The sequence below is a fragment of the Xyrauchen texanus genome, chromosome 49, assembly GCF_025860055.1.
Source record: "Xyrauchen texanus isolate HMW12.3.18 chromosome 49, RBS_HiC_50CHRs, whole genome shotgun sequence".
Taxonomy (NCBI): domain Eukaryota; kingdom Metazoa; phylum Chordata; class Actinopteri; order Cypriniformes; family Catostomidae; genus Xyrauchen; species Xyrauchen texanus.
Window position 1 is genome coordinate 25200186 of NC_068324.1, and position 12525 is coordinate 25212710.

The 12525-nt window shown below is 45.9% G+C and overlaps 1 protein-coding gene across 2 annotated transcripts in view; it reads left to right on the forward strand.

Moving 5' to 3' along the window:
- Window positions 1-12525, forward strand: part of LOC127640081 (transcription factor Maf-like) — a 139843-nt gene that overhangs the window by 9095 nt on the left and 118223 nt on the right. The window contains exon 2 of one of the 2 annotated variants that reach the window (XM_052122475.1): window positions 2839-2906. The exons of the other annotated variant lie outside the window; for it this stretch is intronic. Within the exon in view, the coding sequence (XP_051978435.1) occupies window positions 2839-2866 (28 nt within the window). The 3' untranslated portion in view covers window positions 2867-2906. The remainder of the gene's footprint in view (window positions 1-2838; window positions 2907-12525) is intronic. 2 annotated transcript variants of the gene reach the window in all.

Below are 12525 nucleotides of genomic sequence, written 5' to 3' on the forward strand. Positions count from 1 at the left end.
TGGTGACCAGGGGCCAGAATGTCGAGGCTGCTCTTTTGCATTCAGTGTGAGTGGATGGTGACCAGGGGCTGTAAAGCCCTTAGAAGGGGAAAAAACTATATTGCACTATAATAAATAAATAAATTAATTAATTAATTAATTAATAATTAAAGAAAATGTTTTTGAACTTGTCTCCCTTTTCTTAGTACTGTATATGGGTTACAGTGAGGCCCTTACAATGGAAGTGAATGGGGGCCAATTCGTAAACGTTAAAATACTCACTGTTTCGAATGTTTAGCCATAAGACGTAAATAATATGCATGTAAACATGATTTTAGTTTGAGAAAATCACTAACTAACCATTTCTGTTTTTGTTGCCATGACAACATAACACCGTAAACCCTTAATTCTTCAAATGACTGTTAAATCTATAATTTAAACAACTTTACAGCTCAACTAAGTTGAGTAACGAGTTTTAACAGAATCATTAATGCAATTGCTTTTGTCAAATGAAAATCTTCACATTTCTGTTTCAATCCTCTAAATATTGGCCCATTCTCTCATTGTAAGTGTCTCACAGTAATCTCGATTTGTGCTTTTTTTAAAATAAAGGAGGGACTAGTCAAAATGATTTTTTTGTGCTTATAAACAATAATCCTTATTTCTCGGTGTGTTCCAATTGTTCTAAAGTCATATGACAGGTTTGTGTAAAGAAAAGACCGGAAATGTCTTTTGAGACGTAATATTTTGAGGATTTTGTACTGACTTTTGTTGTATGAAAAAGAGTATTTGGTACAGGAAGGCGGGTAAAATATGACTATTCATTTAATTGCAAATATGAAATTGTTTGCAAAAGAGATGGTGTGTGTTGGTACTGTAGGCGTTGGCCTTGTGCCCAGCCTGTGTTTTACCTGCATCTCAATGAAGCTGGCTGGCAAGTTGATTTACTGACAAGGTGTCTCGGCTGCAGTCTCTCTCTCTCTCTCTCTCTCTCTCTCTTTCTCTCTCTCTCTCTCTCCTCCTTAACCAGCGAGTCAAAGTGACATTGATCTCTCAGCCAGACAAGGTGACCTACAGAGCAGCACTTCCCAAGTCTTTCTTTTCTCGTCTTCATCTCTCCCCTCTTTCTTTTTTTCTCAACGTGGAGTCAGTGGCGGGCAGTGACCCCGGCGAGTGATGTCATGTCCTGTGGCAGAGAGCACAGCAGTGAGGAGAATATGAAAACAAACGTGAGTCCTTGAGGTGCTCTGTGCCACACGCGTATCAATAAACACATCCACGAAGTGTTTCACAGCAGTGGGCAATTCCACAACACTGATCCTGTTACTGATGGCTGACTGATGTTGTTGAGAAAATGTCTCAATATTACATTTTGGTTTTAAATAGCTTTTCAATAGTTTGCGTTCCTTAGCAATTTTTTTCTTTTACTACAGTAACCGTAGTTGAACTATAACTCTTGTGGCAAAACCATAAACTTACTATTGTTCTACTACAGTACCCATAGACCTATTTTAATCATGATATTCATGGTAAAACCATAGTAATAATACAGAAAATTATCCTGATATTAATATCCAAAAAATATTTTTTTAAAAAATTCTGTCCAAAAAATACATAAAAAGTATACTTTTATTACAGTAAATCCATAGTCGTGTTTTTTTTTTTGGTAAACATTGGTTCATTTTCGTAAGGGATGGCTAAAGCTATTTGGAGGGATCCAAAATAATTGCGAAGGAACGCAAAACTTATTGCGAGGGAATGGCAACTATTTTAGAAAATAAATTCCACCTCTTTCCTCCATACCACATGACTAGCATGCTGTATTGTGTGCAAGCCCATATGAAGCCATATGATTGCGTTGTGTTAGGAACAGACTGAAATGTAAGCAGTTAACCACAGGCCATCTTGCCCTCCAAACTAGCTCTCAAGTCTCATTTGAGCTTTGCCAGTACATTCACAATACACAGAAGAACTGATGAACCGATGATGTTTGTGTGCATTTTCTTCACATTTGTCTTCTTCTATGGTGTCACAGATACTAGCTCCAACTGTACACAAACCAATAGCGGTTCTAGGTTGCATGGCGCACAGGGCGAAACCCCTTTTGTGCAGGTTGCCCATGCCTAAATCCGTCCCTGATACAAACAAAGAAATGTATTGTGTGAATCATTTTAACTGCTTAAAAGTTTGTTCACAACTTAACATATATCCTAAATTGGATGGGTGCAGTGTTATGCTTTGTAATCTTTTGGGAGATATTTTACTCTGAACATGAATGTCCTGAGCAGAGCATGTGTCTGCTGTGGTGTGAGGTTAAAGTTCATTCAGCAGTGGTTACAGAGCTGAATGAATGGCTTTGTGAACTGATCTGTGTTGAGGGATTAAACAGGCTGTTTTTGGTAGCAGCAGTGTTCTATAGGGGATATACTGTATGGTAGAACGAGTGCTAACTTTGTTTAACATAAGTCGCATGCTCATAGATGAGGCTGCAAACACATATTCAGGATTTGGGCATGAAATGTGATCGTTTCAAAACCAGCCAGTGAAAATCTCATATTGGTCAACAACTAAATTAAAATATTTTTTCTTGTTGAATTATTGACGTAACTTATGTGTCTGTTTGGGAATATATTTATATCTTTAATCAGAACTGAAGGAAACCTTTTTATTTTTTTTAGATGATTCATTAAAAATAAATAAATAAATAAATAAAACATACAAAATAACTATTTGAATTCCTTATTGACATTTTCTGATTGATAGTTAAAATGTTACAGTTATTATATTATATTGCTACAATATATTTAGCAAATCTCTCTTCATGTCTCTCTTTTTCTATTTCTTTTTTTATCATGAAAGGACATCGCGGAAATTTCTACACCTGTGATATGACCTCTGACCCTTGCCATTTGCCCCTGCAGTCTAAGGTAAGACCCAGTGCTTTATATTATGTGCAGTTCAGGATTAGTATATTCAGCATGTGTGATTATTTATTTATTTATTTTTTATCCCGTTTTCTCCCCAATTTTGGAATTCCCACTACTTAGAAGGTCCTCGTGGTGGCGCGGTTACTCACCTCAATCCGGGTGGTGGAGGACACGTATCAGTTGCCGCCGCGTCTGAGACCGTCAATCCGTGCATCTGATCACGTGACTCGTTGTGCATGACACCGTGGAGACTCACAGCATGTGGAGGCTCATGTTACTCTCCGCGATCCACACACAACTCACCACACGCCCCATTGAGAGAACCACTAATCACCACCACGAGGAGGTTACCCCATGTGACTCTACCCTCCCTAGCAACCGGCCCAATTTGGTTGCTTAGGAGACCTGGGTGGAGTCACTCAGAACACCCTGGATCTGAACTTGTGACTCCAGGAGTGATAGTCAGCGTCAATACTCACTGAGATACACAGGCCCCCTCATTATGTGTGATTATTAATAAAAAAGATATATATTTTTATATAAATAAATACGTCTATTTTTTTATGCATAAAGATTTTAGTTTATCTATGAAAACAGAGACAATTAAAAACATAAACTTTGTGCATTCTGTTATTAAATTAAATATGTAGTAATTATGTAATTGTTATTATCGTGTCTGATCACAACTGCACAACATCATTTGTGAAATGAACAAGGATGAAACCCTACATATAATCTGATGTGCAGTGTATTGTGATGAATCGGATGTCTTGTCATATTATAAATGGTTATAATAAAAGAGCTTGTGTACGGGACTTATAATCTCTATGAATTTACCAACAAGATTACTGGTCAATGGATAGCAGACATGGTTAGTTTATGATCATTGGTGTTGGAAATTTGATTGGGCAAGTTTGTCCTGGGTCACAAACAATATCACTTCAGCCTGGAGCAAATTAGATTTTGTTCTGTGTATAGATTTGTGTGTATTTTTAAGATTGGGTGGCAACTGAGGCTTGTAGTAGGTATTGTGGTAATTTTCTGGTGAAACGAACACTAGAGGTGCAACAACAACAATTACTTTTATTCATTTTCACAGAAATCATGAGCAAAACGGCAGATTATGACTTCATAAACAATTTTAGCTCTGTTCCTCACACATAGCTATCTTCTGATATCTAAAACTTTTTATATTGTATTTTATTTTAACATTTGTATTGCATAACCGACTACATTTACATGCTTGTTCAAGTGTGATCAAGTTGTGGGATAGCTCAACTGAACAGTATTTGACTTGCGAGTTCTGAAGATTACGAGATTCGACACGTGAGCTGAAAACATCATAGAAGCACCACAAAATGACGTGGCTGTTTCAGCAATTGTGATTTTATCTCACACCACACAATACTATTGTTCAGGTTCAGGGTTTAGGATAGGGAGGGCGATTATGTTGATTTAAAACTCAATAGAGCATTAGCCTTAACCTCATCTGTTTAGGAGAATATTTAACTCACTTTTAGCGCCACACAGTGGACATTTAATCTCAGAACTGCCACGATACGTGTAAAGAACAAGGTGAATTCATTTTGCAAAAATGTTGCCACAGTTGCACAATTTTCATCAGGCTGGTAATTTCTGTTCTACTAGCGTCACAAAACAGAACAGGAAAACGTATCGGTTACCTAACGTAACCTCGGTTCTCTCTAGATGAGGGAACGAGTATTGCGTAAGCTAGCTTACGCTACGGGAAAGATTCATCTTTTCTGAGATATTGAAGCCAAAAAATTATCCTTAATTTTTGTATCAATTGTCAACGCAGTGCGGCAGCTGCAGACCTTGAGCGGGCTAGCTAGCGAGCTCATAGGTTGCTCTGCGGCAACTGCTGCAGCCTATAGACGAGCTTGGGCTGAACTCGCATCCAATGAGAGGCGTCCACGCGCTCACTGCAACAAAGCCCGCCAAAATGGCCGTGACTAGAGTGCATATAAGCGTAGTTCGTAGGCTGGAACCCTGGTTTTCATTGACTGAAGCGAAAAGTTGCTCGTGGCGCGAGCACGGCCAGCTACGCAATACTCGTTCCCTCATCTAGAGAGAACCGAGGTTACGTTAGGTAACCGATACGTTCTCTTACGAGAGGTTCTCTCGTATTGCGTAAGCTAGCTTACGCTACGGGAACCCATTGTCAACGCCGTGCGCTCAAGCATCCACTGTATGAGCCCCAGGGAATTAAGGGGGACCCGGGGAGCCCTTAAGAGTGGGGAAATAATATTTGGCCGGCAAGAATGCGGGTCATTGATTGTGTAATACATAAGCACATAGTGGGAAGGGAACGACAGAGCAGCGGTGCCGGTCTGTGTGGAATGTGTCCCATCAGTGCAGCTCACCAGGGGAGCTGTAGCGTATTAAACTGCTAGTAGTTTTGCCTGCAGAGCGGGCACTTCCATATTGTAAAATCTGACAAAGGTGGAGGGGGAAGTCCATCCCGCTGCCACACATATGTCGTGAATGGAAATCCCGCTGGACCATGCCCACGAGGATGCCATGCCTCTAGTGGAGTGAGCCCTAATGCCCAATGGGCATGGCAGGTCTTTTGACGCGTATGCAGCAGCAATAGCGTCCACTATCCATCTAGATAGTGTCTGTTTCGAGGCGGCGAGACCTTTGGTGCGCCCTCCGAACGAAACGAAAAGCTGCTCAGAGCGTCTGAAAGTGGCGGAGCGCGTAGTATACAATCTCAGTGCTCTGACCGGGCAAAGGAGATTGGCGTCGCGTTCGCTATCGGGTGCTGGCAGCACCGATAGGGAAATGACCTGTGCTCTGAAAGGAGTACCGATCACCTTGGGAACATAGCCGTGTCTAGGCTTTAAAATGACCTTGGAGTCACTTGGTCCAAACTCAAGACACGCAGCTGACAGACAGCGCGTGAAGGTCTCCCACACGCTTGACTGATGACAGGGCAGTCAGAAAAGCGGTTTTGAGTGAAAGGTATTTCAAATCCACGGATTGAAGTGGTTCGAAAGGGGGCTTTCATAGTTTCGAGAACCATAGAAAGATCCCAGATAGGAACCGATGGGGGCGCGGGGTTCATCCTTCTAGCTCCCCTGAGGAAGCGGATGACCAGCTCGTTTTTACCCCATGACTGGCCGTGCAGGGTTCAGCGAACGCCACAACGGCCGCCACATACACTTTGAGTGTGGATGGGGATCTGCCCTTATCCAGCAGCTCTTGTAGAAATCACGAGCAGCGACGACACCCCACATGTCCAGCGGGTCCAGGTCTCGGTCGGTGCACCATTTTGAGAACACAGACCATTTTGACGCATAGAGTCTTCTCGTGGAAGGGGCTCTAGCGTGTATGATGGTGTTTATTACTCCTTCTGGCAGAGCGACGGGTAGTCGTTGATCACCCACGCATGCAGCCCAGCGCTCTGGGTGGGGATGCCAGATTGTGCCGCGAGCTTGAGAGAGGAAATCTGCTCTCACTGGGATGGGCCACGGCGCTGTCAGTGACAGCTGCGTAAGCTCCGGGAACCATGTCTGATTCTCCCAACGCGGGCTATGAGGAGCACCGAGTGACGCCGCTTCCCTGATCCTCTGCATTACCTGTGGCAATAGCGAGACGGGAGGGAAGGCGTAAGCGGGCGTCTGGGCCAGTCCTGGGCCAGCGTGTCCTCGCTTTGAGAAAAATATTGGGCAGTGAGAGTTCTCTTTGGACGCAAAGAGGTCTATCTCTGCTCTGCCGAATAGGTGCCATAACGTCTGGACTGTTTGAGCGTGCAGGGACCATTCCCCTGGGGGAATATTGTCTCTGGACAGTCTGTCCGGGCCATCGTTCAGGTGGCCTGGCACGTGCGTCGCCCTCAGCGAGCGCAGGTGGCACTGGGACCAACTCAGTATGTGTTTCGTCAGATGGAAGAGGTTCCTGGATCTGACACCGCCCTGACGGTTTAGGTAGGATGCCACAGATCTGTTGTCCGAACGGACCAGGACGTGGTGACCCTGAATGACCGGGAGAAAGCGCACGAGCGCATACTCGACCGCTATCATTTCCACACAATTTATGTGAAGGAGCTTTTCCTGAACTGACCATAGGCCGAAACCGGAGAGCCCTCGCGAGACCGCGCTCCAACCCGTGTTGGACGCGTCTGTCGAGATGACTTTTACGAGATACAGCTCCCATTGTCACTCCCCGCTGATACCATTCGGCCACTGTCCAGGGCTGCAGAGCTGAAATACAGGTCTGAGTCACCTTGATGGGCTGGCGGCCTGTGGCCCAAGCCCAGCGAGACGCGTGGGTGTTTAGCCAATGCTGAAGCGGGCGATGTGCAGTAAACCCAGCTGAAGTACTGCTGCGGCTGAGGCCATGTAGCCTAGCACTCTCTGAAATTTCTTCAGAGGTGTGAGGCTGTTCATCTGAAATGACGCGGCTAGTCGCTGCACACGCGCCGCTGTGTAGATAAGCGAGCCGTCATTGCCACTGAGTCTAGTTCTATTCCAAGGAAGGAAATTGCCTGACTGGGCTGTAGTGAGCTCTTGGTCCAATTGACTGCAAGGCCCAAACTGTTCAGATGACTGAGGAGAACTGTCCTGTGAGACAGAAGCTCCGTATGTGATTGTGCCAAAATCAGCCAATCGTCCAAATAGTTCAGAATTCGCAAACCCTGACTCCGCAGGGGTGCGAGCGCCGCGTCCATGCACTTCGCGAAAGTACGGGGTGCTAAGGACAGGCCGAACGGAAGGACGGTGTATTGATAAACCTGGCCGTCGAAGGCGAATCTCAAGAATGGCCTGTGACGGGGGATTTATCTGAATCTGAAAGTATGCATTTTTCAGATCGAGAGAAATAAACCAGTCCCCCCTGGCGCACATGCGCGAGGAGTTTGCTGGTTGTAAGCATTTTGAACAGTCTTTTTGCAAGCACTTTGTTCAAAACCCTGAGATCTAATATTGGTCTGAGGCCGCCGTCTTTCTTGGGGACAGGAAAATAACGGCTGTAAAACCCTGACTCGCTCAGGGGAGGCGGCACTCTCTCTATGGCCCTTTTGCACAGAAGGTTTGCTATTTCTGAACGAAGCATGCACGCTGCTTCCGTGTTCAAAGTAGTTTCGAGCCGCGCTCTGAAGCAAGGAGGACGGCGATCGAACTGTAGCAAATAGCCCTGTTTTATTGTGCTTAACACCCATTCGGATATCCCTGGAATATCTTCCTACGCTTTGAAGCGTAATGTTAGAGGGTGAATGGCCAAATCGCTCTGATTGCCGCACACAGCGTGCTGAACAGAATGTGTGAGCGCGCTTACTGTGCTTATGCTGGACTGCTCGCAGACAGCATGGACAGGCTGTTCTGTGAGTGACTTCCGATTGAGGTGAATGGGGAAAGAGTCACGTCTGTTAAGTGATGCGTAAGCATAGCCACAGGCACGGGACTTACATACAGAGAAGTGTTTGCTGGCCGTGTGACAGAGCGGGCAGAGAATGGGCGCGCGCACGTATTTGTGAGTGCATTTATTGACTCTAACACGCGAGTGGTTCGTAACCGCTTTTGAGTGTGCTCTGATGGGGACACGGAACGTGTAATGCTTGTGTGTAGAGGTGAACACTAGATTGTGGGCACATTTTCTACACATAAGGCTGGTCGTGTGACAGAGCGGCCAGAGAATGGGCGCCCGCACGGATTCGTGGGTGCGTTTATTAACCCTAACACTCGAGCGGGTCGTAACCGCTTTATGTGAGTGTGCTCTGATAGGGACACGGGACGTGTAATGCTTGTGTGTAGGGGTGAACACTGAATTGTGGGCACATTTTCTACACATAAGGCTTTATTTTGGGTCGCCGTGGAAACGGCGTTTGAGTGCAGGCAAGCGGGTAATATCACCGGATTGTTGGCTGCTGAATCCAACACTGCAGTAGCCTGAGAGAAGGGGACTGACAGGGGGCGTACGGGACTTACATACAGCTGGCCGTGTGACAGAGCGGGCAGAGGAGGGACGGCGCACGGGCTCGTGGGCGCGTTTAACTCCAACACTCGAGCGGTCGTGAACCGCTTATGTGAGTGTGCTCTGATAGGGACACGGGATGTGTAATGCTTGTGTGTAGGGGTGAGCACTGGATTGTGGGCACATTTTCTACACATAAGGCATGTTTACTCTTTACAAGATTTCTTTGGGTCGCCGTGAAAACGGCGTTTGAGTGCAGGCAAACGGGTAGTATCACCGGCTTGTTGGCTGCTGAATCCACCACTGCAGTAGCCTGAGAGAAGGGGACTGACAGGGGCGAAGCTTTGACGGTGGTCCGGCCGTGGCGGGACTGAGCCGTCGTTTTCTCAACAACGCTAGGAGGACTTCGGTTGCTCAGGTTTCAGTACAATCTTAGGCCGAGGCCCGCAGGGGGGCGGGGGCGGCGGTCTGCGGCGGCTGTCTGAGCGCGATCGAGGGCGGCCGCCCTGTCGACGCTGAGAAGTCTGGCTTGTTGAGCTGGGCGCTGTGAAGAGGCTCGTGCAGGAGGCTGGTCACGTGGGTGGCCTGCAGAGGAGCTAGCGCGATGAGGCAGAAAGAGATTCATGGCTTGGGCTTCAAGAAACGGTCAACAATGCCACTCACCGCGGAACCGAAGAGACCGGACAGAGAGAGCGGCGCGTAGTGTGTTCAGATTCTCCCAAGTCGGCCAGTCAGATCTGAAACAGCCTCTGTCTGTAAGACGGCCATGGAATGCAGAGCAGATGCTGCTTGGCCGGCGGCGGTATAGGCGCGGCCAACACAGGCGGAAGTAGTTCTGCAGGCCTTAGATGGGAGCACCAGCTTAGACCGCCATCTCGCAGAGGGCGGGCAAAAGGTGAGGCATGGAGTCTGTTGGGAGCCTGCTCAGGGGGCGGTGACCACTCGAGCCTGAGGCGGTCGACGGCCTGTGTGAGGAGGCGCGTTAGTTCCCCTTCGACTCCGGCGCGGGTCCTGCTGGATTACTGGGCCGAGGAGGAGGCGTGTGAGCCTGACCACTCCTCGCTGTCCAAAGCCATGATGGAACAGCCCTTATCCTCCACTTCTTCGTCCGAGATGGCAGCAGAGCAGCCGCTCGGCGGCAACTGCGCGTCCCGGGTGGGCGGGGAGGGTGAAGGCGATGCTCGAGGGAGGGGCTCCGGCGAGGTAATCGCTTCTACCACTGGTTCCGCAGCCTTTGAGAGCGGGCGCTTTTACTGCGCGGCTGAATGGAAGGCGCGCGGCGGCTTCGGTCCTGAGCGCTCGAGTCGAACCCGCAGGGTCGACATCAGAAGCTCCTTGCAGAGATCGCATCCGCCTTCAGCGAGGGCGAGCTCTGCATGCCCCAGTCCCAGGCAGAGAGCGCAGATGACGTGGCGGTCTCCGGTGCTGAGAGGGGCGCAGCATGAGGTGCAAGTGGAGCGAGGCATCTTTAAAAAGACGCTCAGTACTCTTTTGTGAAGTTCATAAGAACTAGCTTGCTTTAAAAGGATACGTCGCCGGATGGCGTAGCTCGCAGGACGGCTGAAGGTGGCTAAGACGGCCGGCTTCTTCGAGCGCTGTCCACGCTTGCTTGATGCCCCTCGAACGGCGACGCTGCTTCCAGTTCAGAGATGCGAAGAGCATCGCTGAAGAGATGAAAATCAAGGGTTCCAGCCTACTGAACTACGCTTAAATGCACTCTAGTCACGCCCATTTTGGCGGGCTTTGTTGCAGTGAGCGCCGGACGCTTCTCATTGGATGCGAGTTCGCCCAAGCTCGTCTATAGGCTGCAGCAGTTGCCGCAGAGCAACCTATGAGCTCGCTAGCTAGCCCGCTCAAGGTCTGCAGCTGCCGCACTGCGTTGACAATGGATACAAAAATTAAGGATAATTTTTTGGCTTCAATATCTCAGAAAAGATGAATCTTTCCCGTAGCGTAAGCTAGCTTACGCAATACGAGAGAACCTCTCGTAAGAGAACCACTTTTTTAAACATGTTTCCCAAACACTCTCTCACTCTTCCATTGGTCACTCAAACAAATAGTTCCGCCCCAAACTCGCGGCATTGGTTGAGGCAATGTTGCTTTGTCAGGATGGATGGGATGTTCAAAAAAACAAAGCAATGTTTTGATAGCATCACAGAGTAAGTGTTTACACTTTTTCAGAGGAATCAGCATACAAACGGCATATTAAACCATGAGAGGAGAAAGTATTTTAGAAAGTATTTGAAAAGTTATTAACTGTGTGTGTGTGTGTGTGTGGTTCTCTTGTTTTACTTATTACTGATGTTGTTTTGGTGTGTTCAATCATGTCGGAATGATTGTATTTATTATGTGTCAGCATGAACTCGCAGTGATATTGGAAAGAGTAGGTCAACTTAAAACACTGCCACCAGTGGACAAAGCAGTAACTGTTGTTGGGTGTGCAGAACGTGTAAGCTTGTGAAGCGATTTGTTTTCAGCTGTGCAGGGTGTAATCCGTTCTTTTTGACTAAAGTTACTTGAATGCACATCGTATTTACGATTTCCAGCCTTGTAAGTATGAACTTCCCAGGAGAACTTGAACGCATCAGTTGTTGATACGGCAACATTCAGTCACACGTTTCTACAGCAATGGAACATACATGTGACGTCACAACAAGGACACAGGAAGTGACACGTAACGTGTGTCAATGTTTTGTTTGCATAGGACACTATCTTCAAATCCCAATTAATACTAAAATCGTACATGTTTCTCTTCCATTATATATAAAAGGAGTTTTTCTGAATATCCAATCTGATCTTTTCTATACAATAAAAGATGATGCTATATCCTTCCATGCAGCATCCGTTGTGTATATCCAGTGTGTGTGTGTGTGTGTGTGTGTGTGTGTGTGTGTGTGTTGAATGTAACCAAAACCGGTAAGGATGTGAGTTATATATGGCAGCAGCCCCTGAAGACATCCAATCGCCTCATATGGTTAAAAATACACCAAGTCTCATGGAGAAATGGTACTGTACAGTCCGCTGTTGGTTCAAACTCGTGTAAGGCATCCCACATGCTCTCAATTAACACCACGCTGCACATGCATAAACACCAGGACAAGAAAATAAAAACAGGAGAAGCTCTGACTGAACTGCCCATGTGTTGGTTTTGGGACTTTTAACATTTCTTGTCTCTGTATCTTTATGAGAATATTAATATTGTTTTTGTAGGATTTCTTTGATCAAAATGCATGTACTTCCTCCAAAACACAGCACTCGAAGTGATTAGTACTTCCTGTAGCATCCCTTTTTCTCTCTCTCCTTCTACCGCCATACACATTTACAGTGTTTTGCCCCTGGTCTTTCCTTTAACAGTCTCTCTTTAGAGTTTTATGTCTTGTATTTCATTAAAACTCATCTTTATCTACAATTATAATAGAGAGAGAAACATTTGTGTGTCATTTGATGTCACCTCACGATATTATTGTTGTCCAGACCTATAATATATAATTCATAAATACTATGCCTTTAATACACAAATAAATACATAAATACTGAGGATTTTTGTCTTATTTTCAAGGTAAAAATAAATAAATAAATTATATATAGCATCAGAATGCAATTTTTTTCTTGTTATAATATTTTTTCTTCTTATAAACGTTACAAAATTTGGTAAAAATGTGTTTTATTATAATAATAAACTCTT